Source organism: Acartia tonsa, chromosome 5 (assembly GCF_053477335.1).
Source record: "Acartia tonsa isolate MP-2025a chromosome 5, ASM5347733v1, whole genome shotgun sequence".
NCBI lineage: Eukaryota > Metazoa > Arthropoda > Copepoda > Calanoida > Acartiidae > Acartia > Acartia tonsa.
This window is the reverse complement of record NC_137264.1, coordinates 11,681,780-11,705,714: the sequence shown is the minus strand read 5'-3', so window position 1 is coordinate 11,705,714 and position 23,935 is coordinate 11,681,780. Positions and strand designations below refer to the sequence as shown.

Genomic DNA, 23,935 nt, shown 5'->3' with positions numbered 1-23,935 from the left:
ATATATAAAGAATTAATTTAAGGTTATTATCAAGGGAGGGAGGGGTTATTGGGCTGTTAAACTAGTTCCCAAAGTTTTATAAAAATGTTTATTGTTCGTTGGCTCAATAACTCAGAGGACTTTTGTTGAATTTGATTGCTTAGCTCATTAGGCTGAGTGTCCAAACTTTTCAGAAGGGGTAATTTTGTTTATCATAATCGTGAATCAATTCATTCAGTATTGTCTTGTCCCTTTAGATCCCTTGGTATATAGGATATTTTTAAGGTTGTGGTCAATCTAGTAATGAAACTCTCTAGTACTGCTGCAGATTTATTTATTTCTTAGCCATCTTAAATTCCCAGCTTATAGCCTCAAAAAATACTTCCCACATAACAGCAAATATTTTTAGAGCCCAAACGAAAATCTTTTTAAATGAAATTAAATCAATATTCGCAATAGCAGGGAATAGTGTAGGTTGGTAGAAATCATTATGATCAAGGAGACATTTTCTTGGAGGGAGAGACATTTAATTATATTGTTACCCAAAGTTTTATAAAAACAATTTCTTCAATTTTAGATTAAACTTTGATTAGATCCTGATTGATTTGTATAAAACAGTAAGTGTCCAATATTTTAATCTACAGAAGAGGTAGTTTTGTTTGTGATAATTGTGGGTGTACATCAATTTAACTTCCATTGTCTTATCCCTTCAATAACCCAGTGATTGTGATTGAACTACAAAAATTATCCGTGTATAAATGTTATACAAATTTATTTAGATGAAAAACTTTTATCCCTAATGTGAAAACGTCTCCCCCCAAAATCATTGGAAAAAATAACGGAAACCAATAACCGCGTGAGAAGCCCTTATGACTGTTAATAGCTAAAAATATATATAACATAGAAGGAATAATCTTTAGAAATTTGATAGGTATTTATTAATTATGGTCTAGTGGTTTATAAGGTTTTTTATGTCTGTAGCTTAATTTTTTTATTTTTCTGATTTCTCCATTTTAGGGAAGCCTAACATAGGTCCATTGATGGTTATAGGCTATTTAATATTTATACCAAAGATTGGGATGTTTTTTGGGCATATTTTTGGTATATATGAAGATATTTATCCTAAAACCTTTCCTGAACTATCGGTTAAGTACTTAAAGAGACCTTAGCGGACATATAGAAGGCAGAAAAATACCTGTTACTGTAGTTAATTATATAGAAATTATTGTTCTAATTTCTACTTTTCCAATGAAATCTGAACCAACCTTCATAATGCTGTAAATATAAAAATGTTTTAGCTTCTTTTTATAGTTTTGTAATGAATGTTAATAGTTTTAGGTAATATTAGTGACTTCGCTCATTAGAGGTTAAGGGTAACCCCCTCATTTTTGGTGGGAAGCATTTTTTTGGAGGAGGGGCATATAGAGTAGGTGGAATTCTCTCCTCCTCTTTGAAATACACTTTTTTTTCAGTAGGATTTCTTTACAAAAGAAATTATTGTAAAACTCCGGGAGAGAAAAGACATTGGACTCAAAGTTTGGTAAACACGTTTTCTTATTCATTGACTTAAAAACGTTTGGATACTTCTATTTAATCTACTAACTAGCATTAGCATTGTCAAAACTTTTAACTAATAAGTATTATTTACAAAAGAGATAATTTTGTTTAACATCTTTGATAATTCATCGTGCATTGTCTTATTTCTTAAGATCCATGTGTAAAACTATGAAAACTATGAACTTAATGATAGAACATTAAATTTAAATTATAAATTCCAAAAATTTTAGTTTTTTGCAATCTGTATTTCGTACCTAGTGAACCTTTTTCAGGATTTTAACCTACAACCATTTATCCCCCTAAAATTTACAGAGAGGGAGGGGACATTGGGCTGTTTACTACACTGTTTCCCAAAGCTTTATAATAACGTTGTTCTATTGTTGGCTCAATAACTTTGGGGACTTTTATTGCATTTGAGTGTTTAGTTCATTAATGGTGGTGTCCAAACGTTCCAACCACTACTTGTAATCTACAGAAGGGGTAATTTTGTGTTTTATCATTGGGGGTGTAACTCAATTTTTCTGTCATTGCATTATCCATTTAGATCCTTGAAAATTTACCATAGTTATATTTCCAAAAGAAGTGTGGGGGAAGATTTATTTGACATCAATTTACCTATCCCCCATATCCCTGAAGAAGAAACCCAAGTAGGTTAAACATGGAAATTGAATTTTGATTTTGCGCTGCAATTTAACAATTTAAATCTACTTTACCTCTGAAAAGTTGGGACTACGGATATGAAGTAAAGGGTGTTCAGTTCATACCACCTGTTAAGTCATTTTGACGATAAAAATTCCAAATTTTTATTTTCCAATGCGTTAGGAAAATAAACAACCCAAAAAAGATAGGTACATAAGTTTTAAAAAACTACTTAAACGAATATAATTAAATGATTTAATTCAATTTTTTTGAGCATTGGAGAACGTATTGTAAACCCAGAACCACTTCATTATGCAATCTACATTTTCCTGGATATTTTGTCTACGGTATTCCATAAGTGTACAGCTTTACAGTACATTTTTTCTATTTGTTAAAGCAACACGTATGATAAAAGAAAAAGATTCTGTTTAAAGTAAAATGCTTATATTTCAATCAAAATCTATTTTTTTGTATTTTTTACCGATCCACTTCATTATGCAAATCAAAAGAAAATCGATGGGAAAACGTTTGTTTTGCCCTTTTCTACACTTTTAAAAATTAATTCTGATAAAATAACAATTTTTTAAGGGATTTATGCATTAATTATAATGAAAAACAGTTTAAGGTAGATTTTAATGATTTTTCTAAATAAGAATTAATTGAAAAAAAGAAAAATATCCAGGAAAATGTAGATTGCATAATGAAGTGGTTCTGGGTTTAGATTGTAGTTATTATGTAGGTTCCCTTTTTTTTATTGTTAGAGCTTTTTTAATATTGAGTATTTGCTCGTTTTTGTATGGATACTTTGATAAAATAGTATGACTGCATATATGAAATATTAGAATATTAGAAATATGTGTTCCTAGTATGATATAGTGGTAAAGGGATGTGTTTATTGACATCAGTTATTCCAAGGCTCCCAAATAAATATTCATTAAAATGTGTAAATAAGTGGCGTGCACAGCGTTTCTCCAGAAGTGTCAAGCCCTAAAGTGATGCAAAAAGAGGAGGGCAGTTGTTCCAACTGTCTTGCTTTAGGGGTGTTGACACTCACTTTGGCACGTTATACTGCATTATATTCTTTAAAAGTAGTGTAAAAAAAAACAATTTTTGGGCTTTGGAATTGATTTAGTTGTAGTAGTCATGGAGGGAAGGGACCATTGAACTGTAAATCATGCTTGTCTCCAAAGTTTCTCACATTTTCTGTATTGCGTTGAATAAACATAATTGGGTAATTTTATATCATCTTTATTCGGTTGTTTAAACTGACAATGTCCATTCCCAAACTTTGGGAAGGAGAATAAGAATAAGAGTAAAAAAGACCTATTAAAAATATAACTTAAGATCACAAGTATAGGTTTTTAAATTCTTAAAAAATGCAGAATTAATGCGTTTCTCTATATTTTACTTTTTATGCCATATTTCCTTTCTATTTATTTTCTTACAAAACCATACAAATTAATTTGCATGAACATTAAAAATTAAATTGAAAAATTTACTTTTTGCTTTATCACTGGTTATAAGGCATCTTCTAGATAAATTCACAAATTTGGAGTTTACACAAAATAGATGATATTTTTAATAGCGAAGCTTTTCTATAAAAATTGTCGGTCTTTTCTAAAAGGATAGTTTTCATTATTAATTAAGGCATGTTTGACCTGTCCTATCGATTTCAAACTTAAATAAAAGTTGCTATTTTCTTTGCAGATATTGTCTAAAATTCAATAAACTTGGTTTGTTAAGGCGTGTTAGATGTGTCCTATCGATTTTAAACTGTTATAAAAGTTGCCATTTTGACAGTTATTGTCTAAAATTCAATTTTTTATGGAATTGCTGCTGAAAATGAATACCATCAAATTTCATTAGATTTGTGCTGCAAGAATAATTGACATATGTACCAGAGATCTTAGGGGATAAGACAATGAACGTTAAATTTATGTACACCTCCAATGACGATAAACAAATCATTCTTTAAAATTTATGGTAGAAAAACTTGTAGACATCCAATCAATATTTCTTAAAGGTACCTTATTTTTGAATCAAAGAATAAGATAATTTGGTTCTAAAACTTTGGGTACCAGTGTAATTTACAGTCCAATATCCCTTTCCTTTCTGTTTCTGTATATACTTTTATAATTCTTGTTTATCCATCTATCAAATAATATCTTTACCTATATAGTCTATCTATCTAATACATAGTTATAACTTTTATCTATTATCTATCTATCACACTTTTTGAAATTAATATCCCAATACTGATTTTTAGAGGTCAGTTTCTTTGTGTTTGTTTTTTTAGTTGCAAAAAAGGCATATCCGACTCCCCCCCCCCCCCCCACATATATAAAAGCAAGCAACAAAAATAGTAAAGAATGTTCTTCATGAATAACGATAGTAAATTGTGTTATATGTAATTAAAGGACGCCTGCAAGTAATACATCGCTTTAACTGCTAAAAGACTGCCACAAGTAGACCCAATACCCCAAATTTAAAGCCTTCAGCTTCAATAACAAAAAAGTTCTAGGCATTTCAAAATAGCATTTTATGTACAATGAAAATTTTGAAAGATTTACAATGCTTATAAAAGAAAAAACAATATTAAATTACGTCGCCTAGACACAAAATTATGACTTTATCTTTGTCAGTAACTTAGATTCCCGGTAACTGATTACATTTTTACAATAAAAACACCACATCTCATAGTCAAAATCCATGAAAAAAATTCGATTTAAATTGCATTTTTAAACGAAAATCAAACGGAAACAAAGGGGAAAACTAAAACAAGCTCAGCTGTGATTGGTTGTTTAGCTGATTCAGCCTTCTCTTCTGATTGGCTACAGTACACTCGGTACAACGCAAGTTAAACTTAATTTTTTTTAATGATTTTGACTATAAAAATGGGTATTTTTATTGTAAAAATATAATTAGTTACTGGTTGCCTAAATTTATGACAAAAATAAGCTTATAATTTTGTTTCTAGGCCACGTAGTTTAATTTCAAAATTTCTAACATTAGCACTGCAATTCTTTCAAAATTTTCATTGTACATAAAATGTCATTTTAAAATGCCTAGAACTTTTTTGTTATAGAAGCTGAAGGCTTCAAATTTGGGGTATTGGGTCTACTTGTGGCAGTCTTTCAGCAGTTAAAGCGTAGTATTTCTTGCAGGCTTCCTTTAAGAGAGAATTATTTTGTACCATTTTCCGTAATTTCTGAGCTTTATTGTTTTAAATTATGCTGTACAGAATTGATTTTTATCACGTCATATTATACACACACAGATTTCTGCGGATATTAAAATGAAAAATTTCAAGATTAATTCCAGTTTTGAAGGCGTAAAGCGGTCAACAAAACAGTGATTAACTTTATAATTTTAATTTCATTATTCATGGAAAATTGTCGATAGGACACCGTGTTCCAGAAAAGCCAAAAAATGACAAAAAATCATAGAGAGTGTATATTTTAAAATTTTGATGAAATTTTATTTAAATAGCAATAAGTATCCATATATCTTTCAATATAATGGCGAAATTTTAAATATCTTCATCCTGGCTGGCACAGGATGCCAGCAAACCTGGCAGGGTCATACAGGTAAAGAGTAAAAATATTTTGTTTGCCTTAAACTAAGTATTTTAAGTTACCAAATACTAAAATATCCTATACTAGTACATACCAATATGAAATTTAAGTGTTTAAGTCAATTTCAGGGTCCAGGTATGATCCTGCAGGTCCTGATCCCTCTGAAATCTTTCAACAGCTCTTGAGACCGCAATTTTTGACCTATAGACTTCAAATTTTAAACATAAGCTTTTCTAACAAGCATGTATGACCTACTGAAATTATATGAAAATTTGCCGCCGTTTTCCCGCCGATCGCCGCCGCCGAAATATGTATTTTGAGATTTCTAATCTAAAGTTTACATACAGTTGAGTCTATTTCTTATTTATTTTCTGTGTGTATATGTAGGGAGGGAGTGGACAATGGGCTGTTAATTATAATAGTCCCCAAATTCACAAATAGCGTTATCTTATTTGTTGGCATAACAATTTGTGGGACTTTTATTGAATTTTGATTGGTTGGTTTATTAGTTGAGTGTCCAAACGTTTCAATCACTAATTATAATTTATAGAAGGGGCAATTTTGTGTATTAGCATTGGGAATGTACATTAATTTCTCGGCCATTGTCTAATCCCTATAAATCTCTGATATGAAAGACTTTCATTTTATTTTCAATTTACTTGAAAGGAAGCATTTTCTATCTTAAACAATACAAATTCTATTTATCTTTTTTAATAAGTATGAAAGCACCATTGGAAAAAGGTTGCTTAATAAAAGGGAGGAAGGGGGTAAATAACGCTAACGAATTAAATAAGAATATATATTTGAACTAAAAACCACATACAATTTTTTAACTTCTAGCTTTAATGGGTTCAGATGTGGATATAAGTCGGGCATTCCCCCCCCCCCCCCAATAAAAAGGTAAAATGGTTCAGATAAGAGCCTAGACATTTAGGGATTATCTTTATTTAAAACTTTTCTCTACTTTTAGTTTAATTGAATATGTGTTGGAAATAAGTAGAAAAATAAATTACTTTTATATCTTTAAAAATTGTTATTTTTTGATAGACCCTAGTATCTTTAGGGCTTAAAAAAACAAACTTCGCATACCTTCGCATACACAGGGTAAAGTTCTCTGATATTATACATACATCTAATATCACCATGTAAGAGGATTTGCTTGGACTTTTTTGGTCTTAAAAGATCTGGAACCAAACGTAAAATTTTCATTAGAAGAAAATTGTCTATTTTACAGAAATCGGGTATGCTAAGAAAACCATCTACAATTACAACAAAAAATGGAGATTTGACTTCTTTTAAAGGCTAAACGTATAAATTATTACATACTGATTCCAAAAATATATAATACTTAAAAATAGCTTTAAAAATAAAGGGTCCACGATGATTTGAAATGTAGTTTAGTTGACCTTAAAAATAGTTGTTTACAATGATGAAAAGGAACTTAATTCCATACCTCTGGTATAATATCATATAAAATTCTTATTTTTCATAGTAAAGAGCTAATTCTTTCGGCTTTATTTCCAAAAACTTGTGTATATTACTGAACAATTGTTTAAAAGTGTATTTTCCAAAATGTAAAAAACGATTTTTTGTCACCCGTGGAACATAGTGTAGGATACAATACATGATTTTTTACTTCTGGTTATAGTTTAACTGATATTAATCGGATATTAAGCTATACTGAAAGATGCAAGACATACAGTGTAGCTTCACTAGCTACTAAACATAATTTTCTAAATTCTATTGTTATTCATTCTTTCAAGAATCATGAAAAAAAGACAATGAGTTGTAAACTAAAGGAAACACTAAATTAAATTAATTAATTCTAGAGACTCTAACCCGGACTTGTATAGAGTCGAAGACAAGTTTTATTAAAACTAATAGTAAAATAGGAAACATTTAAGATGTAGTATAAAATTGATGGAACACCTTAATAAAAGCTACATAATGCTTGTCTGTGTATTTGTACCATGTTCCCTGTATTCCCCCCCCCCCCCCAGTTTTTCTGTTTTAAAATTTAAAAATTAATGTGTTATATATCTTTTAAAAAATGTTAATTTAAAATTACAATTAAAGGATCTGCTGTTTGCAGTTTATTATTGTATTACACTATTAAAAATAATTTTTTTATTTAGTATCAATTGATACTCTGGAGAGTATTGGACCCGTAAATGTGCTAGTAGAATAGTTTATTAAAATAGTAATATTTGATACCCTCTATCAAACGGGAAATTACGCTGTAGAAAAGTTTATTAAAATGGTAATATTTTATACCCTCTATCGTACGGGAAATTACGCTGTAGAAAAGTTTATTAAAATAGTAATATTTGATACCCTCTATCGTACGGGAAATTACGCTGTAGAATAGTGTATTAAAATAGTAATATTTGATACCCTCTATCGTACGGGAAAATACGCTGGAGTAAAGTTTATCTAATATAGTAATATTTGATACACTGTAGAGTATTGGACAATACGCAAGAGAATAGTATATTAAAATAGTAACTATTCATACCTTCTAGGGTACGAATCTGTACTGTAAAGAATAATTGAAACAGACACCAATCGTGCACACCTCTCATGGAAGTGTTTTCAGCTTGGTCGTTTTAGACTAAGATGAAAAGTTACTGTTTATGCTCACATTTATAGTTTTGATTTTTGTAATTATGGCTGACCATAGTTTTTATTTTTAAGGATCATGTTTAGCCCTAAACATCTTTAAAGTCATTTTTTTACTAAATTTACATTTAAATTAATGTTTTATTGCTCTGCTTGGTATGTTTGTTGATATAACAAAATGTATATGTACATATAATAATCATATATTATAAACTGATCTTTCATCCAAAGTAAAACAGTTTCATACTCTACAGAGTATCAAAAATTATGATAGAGGGTATCAAAAATTGCGAAGGAGAGTATTAAAAACTTACTTCTACCGTATTGAATATTATTCCAAAGAGCGTATTGGATAATACTATACAGACAAATACATTATTTAGTACTACATGTTACTCCACAGTACAATATCTAATACCCAATACAGTATTGAAAACTTCCTTGTATCGTAATGAGGTTTTTTTTCCTATAATGTACGGATTGATACTATACATTAATGTGAAGAATATATAGTATTATCTGATGCTAAAAAAAAAAATTATTTTTAACAGTGTATGTATTGAAAAAACATCGCACCTTATGGGGCAATTCTTCGTATTTTTCACAGTAGCTTTTCTCCTATTTCTAGCCTCTGCGGGGGGCTCTAACCCTGCGGGGCCAATTACCTAACCCTGTGGGGCAATCGCCTAACCCAATATAACCTAACCTAACCTAAAATAACCTATAAAAAGCCATTTTAAAAATACAACGAATCGCCCCTTATGGGGCGATGTTACGAAAGGGACTATTCCCAAATTTTCTTATAAGTTTGGTTTATTGTGATAAAAATTGTCCTTTCACAGCTGCTGAGACTTTTTAACATTTTAGAATTAAAATTAATCTGAAGGAAAATTAGATTTCAGAAACATTCTTATGTAAACACAAAAAGGAATTTCAGATTTTCATTTTTATTAAGATCAATTTTATTTAATAGAACATTAATATTGTTTAGAGATAATTGATTATACACACAGTGTAAAAGGCCAAATAACACCCTTTCATGAGATTTTATTTCCTGAAGTTATATCATTGTATATTAATTTATTATTTTTAAATTTTGTCACATACTTTTACAATAGTGCTTTTAAGTTTCTTATAGGTCCTGGAACATTTTTGAACTAATTTTGGGAATGTGTCTCAACCCTGCCAAGAAATATTGCATCTATTATCCCCCTATTCTATAAATGGCTTTTAGGGGCTAGCTGATATTTCTATATACAAAAAGTAACTTTTTTTCTGTCCATTAAGATATTGCTAACCACTGAACCAATGGAATTCTTAATTTAGGGAAGCTTCACATCAGTCCTGGGATAACTTTAGGCTATTTTGAGCCTACTTCCTCATATTTTGAATAAAGAGCACTTGAGTTAGGGTTGCAACAGCTAGTGGCTAATACAACATTTAATATTTATCTTTAAATTTTTAGTGGTTATTCTAAGTAATTTTAATTGTTTGTTGAATCTATAATAAATGACTGTTATTCCATTATTTTTAGAAGCAGAGAGCATATCCACAGTAGAATTATTGAAATTACAGATATTTTGGCCCCTCCAATTAGGTAATATATTAAGACTATCACAATCTATCTATCTGTGCATCAATTTACTATTCTTTTTGATATCAAAAATATAAATAAATAAATATTTTTTTTTATCAATTAGTCCAACTTACTACCTAAAATTTCAACTATTTATCTAAGTAAAAATCTATCTATTACTTAATCTATTGGCTATGGGATTATAAACTTTCTATTTTTACATCACTGTTCATCTATCTTTCTATAAATCTAACCATTAGTCTATATTTATCTTTTTATATTTACAGTGGAAACACCTCAAATGCTCCTGGGTGCTCTAGCTACTCCTCCCGTCCACCAGCTTACGGGAGCTCGGATTCAGATCCCCCTCCCTCCTATAACGCGGCCACCTCTAGAGGAAATCAATTTTAGATTGATACTATTTTTGTTTAATTATATTAATTTGGGAGGAGACTTTAGACTTTGTGTATTATATTGGTACCCAAAGTTTTACAATTAAGTTATGTTATTCGTTGGTTTAAAACATTGGGTACTTTTCTTGAATCTTTATTAATTTTTAACAATAATTTTAATTTACTGAAGGGGTAATTTTGTTAATTATCAATGGGGATGTATATGAATTAATCTAAAAATTATTGTTAGAAGTACCAGCCCGCCCTCCCCCACCTCGCCCCCGTTCCCCACAGCCTTACAACACTCAAATGTAAGTATGATTGATAGTTAGACACATAGATTAATATATACATATATTAAGCTATAAAAATTGGAAAGAATTTTAATGAATATAATAGATTTGAAATCTGCATAAAATTTTAAGGAATTTTTATAAAATTCGTTTTTTGTATAATTCTTTATCTATAAGCGCAAATACAAATTAAGTTAAATAATTTTGACATGTGTGATTGGTGGATTGAAAACTATCTGCGCCCTGATTGGAGAAGCTTAAGTGACGTACATCATTCAACCAATTAGAGCGCAGGTAGTTTCCAATCCACCTATCCTATTGGTCAAAATTTATTAACTTAAATTGGATTTGCGCTTTTAAATAATGAATTATATAAAAAACGAATTTTATAAAAAATCCTTAAAATTTTATGCAGATTTTTAATCTATTATATTCATTAAAAATCTTTCCAATTTTTATAGCTTAACATATATAGATGGATAGATAGATGCAAAAATTTATAAGATGCATGGATAGATGGATTGATAGATGCATAGATTTATAAGATGCATAGATAGATAGATTGATAGATAGATAGATTGATAAATACAATATATAGATAGATGGATTGATAGATGCATAGATTTATAAGATGCATAGATAGATAGATTTATAGATAGATAGATTGATAAATACAATATATAGATAGATGGATTGATAGATGCATAGATTTATAAGATGCATAGATAGATAGATGCATAGATAGATAGATTGATAGATAGATAGATTGATAAATACAATATATAGATAGATGGATTGATAGATGCATAGATTTATAAGATGCATAGATAGATAGATTGATAGATACATATAGATAGATGGATTGATAGATGCATAGATAGATAGATTGATAGATACATAGGTAGATTGGTTGATAGATATAATGTATATATTTATATATATAAGACTAGCGGCTTCACCCCTAGCCTCTAGGGGCTTTGCCCCAAGAGGTTTGATCAAACCAATTTTTCGTATTTTAGATTTAAAAGAAAACTTTAAAAAAGAAATTTTTCTTTGGGAGGGGGGGGGGAGTCGACACCACTATTTTAATTTTAGTTTTAAAAAGAAAAAAAAAATTTTTTGGGGGGGTATTTTTCATTCTTTTTGGGGGGGTTGGGGGTGTCCCACCTCCCAAGAAAATAGTTATAAACCTTCCTGGGAGAAGCTACCCTGTAAAGGAGAACCCGATCGCTACAAACAGACAGACAGACATCGTTCTACTTTGTATTATAAATAGATAGAAATATTGAAACATAGATATAATGAATTAGAATGATAGATAGATGGATTAATAGATTGCTAGATAAATGGATACTTAGATTGATATAGATGGATAGATAGATACATAATTTGATAGATAGATACATAGAGTGATAGATTGTATGATAGATAGATGGATTGATAGATTTATATCTAACTAGATACATAGATAGGGGGATAGATAAATACATAATTTGATAGATAGATAGACACAGAGATTGAAAGATAGATAGATTTTTGATAGAAGAATAGTTGGTATAAACCTTAGTTGTAAATAGTTTATCAGCTATTGGAAGTAATCTTCCTTGTTTAACTCCTTGATACTCTGTTGCTATGAGTACAAAAAATCAGCAAAAATCCTACATACATGATATTATCCTTATATACATATACTATATTAGTATTATATATTTCAGGCATATAATAATAAACTTTAGTATAGTGGGTATATACTTTGATAAATGGATGTTTCTATAACAGAATCTTATACAATAATCACAATAGAATATTTATTCCTTAATATCTGATTCTGAACTGTTATTGCTGTTACTAATGAACTGTAGGAACCATAAAAAATCAGGGAAGATGTTTATGAAAAAGTGCATTTATTTATGATACACCATACAAATATAAACTCAAAAATTGCTATCATTAAATATAGCATAAAAAATAAAACATTACATATATTTGACACAAGAATATTACTCAAATAGTAAATATTCTTTTAAAGGAAATTTCACCTTCCTTAAATAAGTAGCTGCTGGTACTAGAAATATCAAATATGGGTTTTGGTATCATTTCACATGAGTTAAAGCAAAAATATGTTTCAAAAAGTTAATTCCTACGTAATTAATGATAGATTTGCCCTAAAATTAGCCAAAAACAGCTAAACGGCTTTTCTTTTAGCTGTTACTTACCCATCTTTTTGTTGGATTTAGGGAAAATAGACCTACCAAGGATTATTCATGCCTAAGGTAAAGCATCCAAAAAAACAAACAACTCATTCTTATTTTATGAAAGAAGTCTCCAATAAATCTTAATATTAAAGTAACAAGATGTCTGTCTTTCTGTATCAAAGAATCCTGCTAAGCACTGAACTGATATGGATCTCTTTTTACAATATAGCTCTTCAAAGGTCCAGGAAAGGTTTATAATAATTTTGGGTGACAGTACCCTGGAAAAAAATGTCCCCTGATAATATTTTTTACTCTTATTTTTAGATTTGAAACGGAAAATAGGGGGAGGTTCCCTTCCAGGTCCTTCACCACAAGATCCCCTCGGGGCTTCTAGGGGTGTAGTTGCTTGTGACAGATAAAGATATAAAGTAGCATAATATTTGACATGCAGTTTATAAGTAAAGCCCCACCCACACACAGCAAACAGCTTTTTTTGCACAAGAGCAAGAAATATGTTTATCCTGAAGAAATTGGGTCTATCAACTTTTATATTTTCACATATAAAATACCTTGCAGCCTATCTATCTATCTATCCTGTAACTAAAATATGAAAAAAATGCAATACTCCATACAAGAAATCTTACCAATTTATCTTTCTCTCATTTAAGATAACTTGCATCAAATTTATATACATCTTTTCTTTCTCATTTCATTTAAATGAAATCCGCAATTTATTACTCTTTGAACCTTTTTCTTTTTATAGATAAATTGTTTTAATAAGCATATAAAAGGCCATACACTTTGATATAAAATATGGATGACAATTGCATAAGTAAAGCTCCAGAGATCAAAGAATTAGACAAACTAATTGTGCTTTTTATATCAAAGAAACATAATTTTTAATAGTCAACATTAATATTTTAAAGATGCTATGCTTAGAATTAAATTTATTACTTTATTAACATTATTATTATTATTACACATCATTAAATCAGGCCAAAATTAAATACAACAATGTAATTGACTTTGATTGTGGAGCGGCTTTCAAGATTTTACCTTATTGTTAAAGGAACATCATGTAATGCTTGAAATCTATTAATAACCTACAAACCTTGAATATCTAAAAGCCTCTCTTTTGTAAAATACACCAACTGTTTTTGATTGTCAATTTTTTGTTACCTGTTACAAAATACATTTATCTCACAGGTTGAAGATAAATCATATTGATTGAATAAGCTTTGTTCAGTTGATTTTTTCTTCTTACCAATTTTATCAAATTCTCATATTTGATTTATGTTATTATTATATATAGATTAGGAAAGACAAATAATTTATTTTTCTTGAGATATTTTTATCTTGGCCAATTAAAAAATGCTATTGTGTGGAAAGAAATATCTAAAACAATAAAATACTAATATAAGTGGAACAAAAACAATGTAAGCTTCTATTTATTTACTGCTCAAAAACTGTTATTGAATCTAAATTGTTTTGTTATTTTACATATATGCTTATTACAATATCAACTTCTAGATCTGTAACTTTCAAAACTGCAAAACCAAAATTTGCTTTAGCAGAAAAGACAGCTAAAACCTAATTAATTATAAGAATCCAGATTTCATGCCTTTGATAAGTTATTTTGATTTTATAAATCTTATATTGAGCTATAATAGTTTAATTATTAGATATTCTCTTGATTGTAAGACCACCCAGCTGGAATTTATGAATTTTTATGAGGCAAATGCATAATATTTGCATTTTGGGCTTTCTGAGATGTTTAGCAAAGAATGGTCAAATAGTTGAAAATTATTGCTTATTGAATGCTGTGTTGCTTTCAAATTAATAGCTTTAAATAAAAGTAAATTATCACAAATCTTTCAAATGATCCATATATTAGTTAAAACAAAGGTTTTTTTCTCAAAAAACTGGGTAGAACTTGATTTTTTTCCATTCCTCTTAGCAAACATTCAACATAAATAAACTTGTCATTATTGCATGGCTAGAAGGAGCTTGAAATTATATTTCTCTTTTTAAAGCATAGTCCCGTTTGGTATAACTTTTCATTATCTCCTGAAGTCAAAAATGATGATTTTGAATTACTCCTTGAAATGTTCTAAACTAAAAGAATTATGGTAAATATATTTCAAATAGAATGCATTTAAAAAAAGACATTAAATAAAAAATGAATAAAGGGTCACAGATGAGATCACATGTAGTATACAATAATAAATAAATAGATTTAAATATTACAATAACAATAATGTCATGTGTATGTGTGTTTTTATCCAAAAAATCTCAGAAATCAATACTTGTCAATTTTAAAAGAATATTGTTTATTTAGTTTTTTTTTCTTTTTTTTGAAACAAAAATATTTATCAAAGAAATTGTCACAGAAAAATATAAACATCACTGCTATCAGTTTTTTTTATTTCAATCCGAAACATAAAACTGGATTTATAGGGAATGAGGGGCGGTGGGAGGGCCTCCCTCTTAGGAAATAGCCACTTATGACGAAAAAAATGAGCATTGAGACAATGAGTTTTATTATTTTAAAGAGTTTATCACTTTAATGGTTCTAGATGGCCCATTATTTATAAATATTTATTTAAATCTGCATGGTTAGCTTTGGATTTTTAATATAAAATTATTTTTAAAGACAACTGTAGCCTCTGTCCTTTATTTCTATAAGAAAATATATGTTATAACCCTGTGGGGCTCTATTCCTGTTGATCTGTAGCCTTTTAATTTTATCTAATCTAACCTAACATAGGGTCAAAAACCAGATTGGTTTGGTAGTTTAGTAGTAAAAAATTAGTATTAACTGATATTTTTTACAGGTGTGATACAAGAGAAGATAATGTTGGTGCAACAGGAAATAACAAATCAGGTAATTAAATGACTAAGGGAATGCTCTTCTGATAAAACGAAAAATTAGTAAATTTACATTCTCATGAACAGTAAAAATAGTTGAAAAAAAATGTGACGCAACAAAATAAGGTTGCAAAATTTAAGATAGCCAAACGTTTTTCGATGCATAAGCTTCTTTATAAATAATATCCTTATCTTATCTGTTAGCTAGCTTTTGCTGTGCTATTATGGTCAAAATTTTCCTTGCATGGTTAATATAATTATAAAAGGGATCCTAAGGGATAAGAAAATGGACAATAAATTGATATTCATCCCCAACTATTATAAACAAAATTACCCCTTCTATAGATTGGATTTATCAGTTGAAAAGTTTGGACCCAATCAATCAAAATTGAATAAAAGTAACCAAAGTTTTTAAGTCAACGAATAAGTTAATGTGTTATAAAACATTTAGTACCTATGTAATTTGCAGTCTAATGTTTCCTCCCTCCCTTGGTTTTGATTGTAGAAAATTCAGAAGCTTGTATGAAGATATTCATTAGTTACATAATTAAATTTACATAATTGTCTGTCTTGTGGATTAATTAATTTATAGTTATAATTTACAATTTTAATTAACCGCAGAATAGGAGTATTTATTTTCATCACATAAGTAAAGTGGTGCTTTCCCCCCAGGGACGTCAAAGCTTTTTTATTTTCAAAATTAGCGGGTTCAAAGGTTTGAGAAGGTAATTAAATGTATTTTTAAAATTTCCAGGGGGGGGGGGATTAGGGAATCCTAAGTTTTAGGGGTTTATATAAACACCCCTTTACCCCCATCATTGGACGTCTATGTCTTTCCCTCAAAGCAAAGAACCTGGACCCTTCCATAGTTAAATTATTGGTGACATATTTGGACACAACTCGTTCGTAAAAACCAATGTTTTTAAGCAAACAAACGAGGACACATGCTTATAAAACTTTGGGTACCAATATAATTTTTAGTCTAATGTCTCCTTTTTCCCTGCAAAAGACATGACACTAATACTGGTATTTACCATCTAGCCCCCCACCCATCATTTATTCCCCTTGTAAAACTTGTACAGTTTGACCGCTTGATTTATAAAAAAGAGTCTTCTCCAGTTCACATTAAGATTAAGTTTGGTGAAAACATGCAATTAAGTGACTTAGTAATGTTAAGTAAATTAAGGACGGAACAGTTACTTATCGCATAGTATTATAATCATCTTTCCGCGGATATAAAAATGTACAAAGGCACGGGCTAAAAAACTGGTTTTAACTTTAAATCATATGATTGTATATTTTTATGTTTGTAGGAAATTGGAAATAATATTATGCTATACATAATTTTTAAGTATGGCTAAGAACCGGTTCTTATCCACCGTATAATTATCGGTTTAGAAGCGAAATTAAAAAAATATATTATATTGCTGGTGCTTTTTGGATAGTTTTTCGTTTGTTTGTTTATATTTTTAGGTCAGGTTAGGCTAGGTTAGATTATATTGGACAGCGGGTAGCCCCGCAGGGTTAGGCCACTGCAGGAACAAACTCACATGGTAATTGTCCTCGCAGGGGAAAAACTATCCCCTTCTCCTTACTTTCAATTTATTTCCAAATAAAAGAGAGGGGGGAGGATAATAGTGCTCAACATGCACTTTTTGTGAAAGCATATTGAAAGCATATTGAAAGAAGCTTAATTGAAAATAATTTGATTGTTCTTGTTAAAAGATGAAATCAGTTTTGACGCAGTAGTTACCATTCAAAATAATGGGAGGAAAATATTGTTATGTTATACAGACTTGTTTATATGTTGCTTCAACCCTAGCCTTTATGAGGGGGGGGGGGCGGTTAAGGTCAGAAAAGTTGGCTATAATTACCTGAGAGATTTTAAAATCTAGCTTGAAAAGTATAACCAATTCGGACAGGTATTTTCCGAGATCCTAAGCTTCAGACAAAAAATATGAATAGCGGTTGCGCCACTAGCATATAGAGGATCTGTGTTCAAATGGATAATAATGGGACAGAAGAATAGTCAAAAACCATCCACAAGACTTAAATCTTAAAATATAAATAGCCTTAAACGCAATACCCAAAAAATAAAAGTACCCAATTAGTTTTTGAGTAAACTTATAATTTGCACAATGCTAGTTTGTACTAAATTAATTAAGTCCCCAACGCCAACTAATGAGATAACAGGTTTAGAAATGTTTGGGTACCAGTGTAATTTTAGTCCAATATCTTCTCTCTCCCTGTTGAATATAATTTAAGATATTATGCAGATAATAAAAACTCCATTTCTGTACAGAGAGACCAGATCTTAAACAATATATTTGACAACCGTCGATAGAATCATATTTTTATCCTCATATATAAGTAACTATTTTGGGGGCGGGTACCCCCACCGTTCCAAAAAAAAGATGACCTCCCCTCCCCCATAGGCGTCCAAGGGGGGGGGGGGTAATGGGGCGATTACCCCCCCCCCATTCAAAATTTACCCCTACCCTGGGGGTAACCATTTAGGAGGGGGTATTTACCCCCCCAAACAATTTTGGGGGGGTAAATACCCCCCCCCAAAATAAAAAATCTCTAATAAAAAAAATGTTTGCGCACTTTGCGCGCATTTTAAATACTATATATTTAATAAAATTTAAATTACCCCCCCAAAAATTTTACTTCGGGGGTAAATTTTGGGGGGGGTAAACTAAATTTACCCCTGCCAACAGATTTCAGGGGGGGTAATTACCCCCCCCAAGCAAATTATACCCCCGGGGTAAAAATTTTGGGGGGTGTAAAAAAAATTTGCGGCGCGCTTCGCGCGCCATTTTACCCCCCCAAACACGAATTACCCCCCCCCTAAAAAATTTTTACCCCCCCCCAAATAAAAAGCTTGGATGCCCCTGCCCTCCCCCCTAGACAATCCTTTTCAAACTAAAATTAAAAATAGAGGGTCGACTTTCCCCTTCCTTATGTGTCTCTAAAGATGATTTTTTTTGGGCTTTCCCTAAAAGTGCCTGTAGATCACTGCTTTATTTTTTTTAATAAATTGAAAATATGGGAGATGGGGTATTTTTTCCCTTTGCCTTACTCCTGTGGGAGACCATAACCCTGTGTTGCTACCCAGTACCCAATATAACCTGATCTAACCTAAAGTAGTAATCAGAACATAAAAAATATCACTTTCTTGTTTTCAATTTGTTAAAGAAGGGGGAGGTGGAGGAGTACTCTAATTTTGGAAGATTAAAAAAATATTTCTCATATACTTATTTTTTTAAGAACCAGACTCAGTTTTGTACAAGTCACTATTCTAATATGTATTTAATGGCCTTTACTTTCTTAATATATAAAATACAAGGACAGTGATTTCAGTTATTAGTACTTCACTTTGTCAATCCGTCCGTCTGTTAAGAATTGAATAAAAAGCTGAAATATTTTGTTGCATTTTTTTGAGCCAAAAAGTGGTACATGTGGAACAGGTTTGCAGATGAAGGGGTTGCAACACCCACACATATCATTTTTGGAAAGTATATACTTTCCGGAAGCCAATCTTTATGAGGAAGGTATTTTTAGAAAGGGGAAAATGTGTAGAAAACACCCATGTAAATTAGAAAATCCGCAGAAATCATTTTTAAAAGTTATTGGCAAACATTTGCAATGTTAATTTGCAAAATTAATTTTATGCCCTAAATGACATATTCTGAAGTAAATCTTTTATGAAAGTTTATTATCTATGAGTTTAGGACATGCTTAAAACATAAAAAATATTTTCAGTGTTACTTTTTTCGCCCTACATGTGAAAAAAGGCATTTCTCACATTTTATTATAGAAAATTGCATATAAACAAAATAATTTTTTTTGTTCTACAGTCAACATAATAATTGGGATAAAATCTTTCATTTTAAATGTAGAAGTCAGATAAAGAATCCTTTTTAGAGCAAATATAGTGCAAAAAGTAACCAAGACGTTTTAGCAAAGTATGAATATCTAATGAAATAGATACTTTTAAATTTTGATATACATATCAGATAAAAATATATAAAAAAAGAGATCAAAAACTATAAAACAAGGTATATATTTTTTTCACTCTGTCACTGAATAAAGAGCACTTTTAGGTTTGATTTTAACCAATGCAGCACTTAAACACTCATTTTTCAAGGCAAATAAACAAAATGAATGCAATTATACAATTAAGTCAGTTTAATAATACAGTAAGCCTTTTTGTAGCAATTTTTTTTTGTTGAAATTATTCTTTATTTCTATAATAAACTGTATTAAAATCTAATGATTTGAAAATTCGTAATTAAGAACTTCATTTTTACACTGTTTAGACATGTAAATTACAAAGAAAAAGATTAAATCCTTTAAGGTTGAATAATACTTTATATATTTACATAATAAAAACATTAAAATTGTTAAAGATTAAAAAAAAAGATAAAAATAAGTAATTTTTAAAATCATTTTGTGTCGTCTTCATAAACTATTTCCCCTTTTATATTTTAGTCTGGTAGAATTCATAATTATAAATAACCTTTCTTGAGCATATATATGTTTTATTGAAATTAATTATAAGAATGTAAAACATTTTTTGATTGATTTAATATTAACAATTCACCTAACATTTTGTTATTTTACTATTTTTTGAAACTCTTTTATTCTTATTAATAATTCTATTTAACACAAAAAGCTCATAGGGAGTTGATAACCTTTATTTCTTGCTTTGTATTCTAATCAGGTATTTTATTTGACTAAATTTTTAAAACTATACAGCATGCATGTTTGTGTCAATAATGAAGACATTATGGGTTTTTATGTACAAAAAGTTGTTTTAAAGCAAGAAAAAAAATATAATCTTTCTAGTAACTAATATACAATTTTGTAGTTTTAAATATGTCTGTATTTTGGTTTCTAAAAAAAGTACTATACCAACAAACATGCATGCCTGAAAATTAGTTTCAATTAAACAGGAAAAAGAAACTAAGTCGTCGTTATAATTATTGTTTGTTATTTTTGGTGTAAGGTTTTTTTAATGAAACTTTTTTGGATCTTGTTAATTCTATTTCTGCGGATTTTCTGGTTGCCAGAAATGAAATCTACGCATCTTTTTTAGCTAGATGGCATTTGTCTGGTTAAGATTGGATAAAAAATTCTTTGGTTGGTTAAATTTAATAAGTGTGCCACCTAATCTTTGAAATTTGGTGGACCTGGTTCCCCTACTTTTTATCTCTTTGAGATATACCCCCTTGGCAAAGCCCTGTGCATGTATATTTTCAGGGATTGACAGACATTTTTATATTGTGTAATATTAATTAGATGCAAATTCTCAAATATAACAACAATTATAAATATAAATTGGATATTATATACATTAATATATACTGTCAAGTTTTCTTTATATGATTATTTTATGATATAGGAAGTATGCAGTAATACGTATTCACACATTGTTTTCATACAGGCCATATAACATTTTTTAATAAATTTCAGAAATGACTCGTAGCACACGTTGGGAGGAGGGTATTATTGTTATCTCTTTACCATATATTCAGATATTCTATATTTCAGAAATATTCAGATATTCTATATTTCAGAAATATTCAGATATTCTATATTTCAGAAATATTCAGATATTCTATATTTCAGAAATATTCAGATATTCTATATTTCAGAAATATTCAGATATTCTATATTTCAGAAATATTCAGATATTCTATATTTCAGAAATATTCAGATATTCTATATTTCAGAAATATTCAGATATTCTATATTTTTGAAATATTCAGATATTTTATATTTCAGAAATGTTCAGATAATCTATATTTTAGATATGTTCATATATTCTATATTATAGAAATGACACGTAGCACAAGTTGGGAGGAGGGTATTATTATCTTCTCTTTACCAGATGTCCAGATATTTTATATTTCATTATGCAGCAATATTGTTTTTTTTAGAATGCAGTAATGCGTATTCACACATTGTTTTCATACAGGCCATATAACATTTTTTAAATTTCAGAAATGACTCATAGCACAAGTTGGGAGGAGGGTATAATTGTCTTCTCTTTACCATGTATTTAGATATTCTATATTTGTCTTTTTATCAGATGTTTAAATATTGTTTTTTTAGAATGCAGTAATGTGTATTCACACACTGTTTTCATATAGGCCATATTGAAATAACATTTTTAAAATTTCAGAAATGACTCGCAGCACAAGTTGGGAGGAGGGTATTATTATCTTCTCTTTACCAGATGTTCAGATATTCTATATCTCTAATAATGTAAGTTTTTATATTTTAGTAGTGAAGCTACTCCATGCACCTCTTGTATTGGTTTTGTCAGTAAATATAAAAAGTTAAGGGGGGTGCTTTTAAATTAAGCTAAAAAGTTATATAATGTTTTCCTCTATAAGTGCCTAGCGGGCACAGAAACCTCCAATCCCTTTTTTAGAATTAAAATTAGTATGGGTTATTTTATATGCCAAACCCCTGCGGGTAGGGGAGGGGGCTATCCTAAACACATAAATTTCCTCAAACCCTTAATTTCAATTTCTTTCAAAATAAAGGGTGGGTGGTTCTGTAATAGACACGCGTTTTATTAGCAGCAAAACTATATTTAAAAAAAAATATTTTTGTTTGTCAATAAATAAAACAGAGTGACGAAGTATTATCTGTCGAATTACAATTCAATAAAAGCATGAAGATCAAAGTTATCGTTTTAGCTGCCTTAATATATATGATTAAAACAATTTACTAATCTTAACACACATTCTATTACTCTAAAACCGGATGTACAAAACAAATAATGAACCAAAGCTAAAAAGTTTAATTTACTTTTTGTGGAATGGCTTTTAGCATTTTAAGTGGAAAACAAAAAGTATTTTATCTGTAAGAAATTTTATACTCACAAGAGAGAGAGGGGACAATAAGCTATTTATTACACTAGTCCCCAAAGTTTTATAATAACGCTTTGCTATTCGTTGGCTTAACAACTTTGGGGACTTGAGCGAATTTTGATTGATTAAATTGAGTGTTCAAATGGTTCAACCACAAATTTTAATCTACAGAAGGGGTAAATTTGTATATTATCATTGGGGATTTATCGGCCATTGTCTTATCCCTTTAGATCCCTGATTTTTGTGTAAAACAAAAACCTTTTCTAAGTGTAAGAATGTTATACTCACACAGAGCTGGATCTTTAAATCATTTTAGTGGTGAGCCAGATCGGGGTGAGCCAACTTTCCACCAATGAGAGCACAGCATTTTATGAAATGCCACGCTGTGATTGGCTGAAATTCGGCTCACCCAGATCTGGCTCACCACTAAAATGATTTAAAGATCCAGCTCTAGATTAGATTTAATTATAAGTCGAGTGTAAGATATAAAAATTGTATTTTTATTTCTTGGTTTTATAGACAATTATCCACGAATTGAAAAATAAAAAATGATAACATAAGGCCTTTTCTTGTTGGCTGAAAGTACGGACTAATAATAGATTACTTATTTTTGGGACTATTTCTAAAAATCCAAAGAATACATATTTTTTTCATCACGTAAGAAAAAATTAACTAACTAAGCTAACTTCTTGCCTAACAAAGTAAATTATTGAGAAAAAATTAATATTATTTATTATGTTATTGTTTAATATCATGCTTTGATTTTGATTAATTACAAAAAAAAAGATAATAACTCATAAACTTTTGCGAGCAAATGTTGTTTTTTTTTCAAATTATTTTTATTTGTAATTTTATTTAAGAAGATAATCTAAAAGTAAAATCTTACTGATCAGATAGACATAATATTGAACATTACGTCAATTTTGTAAAAAAAAAGATACAATTTGAAAACCTGAAGTTTAATTTTTTTTCCTGAAATCAATTTTCGTGGACGTGTCATCTATTGAACAAGATTTATTAACTTTTCATATTTTTTTACTTTTTCTTTTTTGGTCTATAATCCCCCCCCCCCCCCCCTACCAAATAAAAAGGATACAAAATTAGCTCTCAATAATTATGTTGTAAGGAAAATAGTGGCGTGTGTTTGATAGGGGGTGTTTTTCTCGAGTTGGTAAATTTGAGGGGACCGTTGACTCCTGTCTTCTGCACGTTTTTGGATCAGATTTTTAAACTTAAAACGAAAACTTGGTTAATAGTAAGAGTCGGGGAATGTCTTGACAGGGGCTATTAATTACAAATAGAGGTTGTGCACTGGTGCAGTCATTAGTTAAGGGGGTGGGGACTTAGAGTATCTT

The 23,935-nt window shown here is 29.7% G+C and overlaps 1 protein-coding gene across 2 annotated transcripts in view; it reads left to right on the top strand.

Annotated features, from left to right (window-relative positions):
* LOC145318747 (protein spartin-like) overlaps nt 1-23,935 on the top strand; it is a 148,991-nt gene that overhangs the window by 43,429 nt on the left and 81,627 nt on the right. For both annotated transcript variants that reach the window (XM_080160239.1, XM_080160240.1), the window contains 5 exons: nt 9,904-9,966; nt 10,233-10,342; nt 10,588-10,648; nt 15,660-15,709; nt 21,884-21,966. In XM_080160239.1, coding sequence (XP_080016365.1) covers nt 9,904-9,966; nt 10,233-10,342; nt 10,588-10,648; nt 15,660-15,709; nt 21,884-21,966 — 367 coding nt within the window. The remainder of the gene's footprint in view (nt 1-9,903; nt 9,967-10,232; nt 10,343-10,587; nt 10,649-15,659; nt 15,710-21,883; nt 21,967-23,935) is intronic.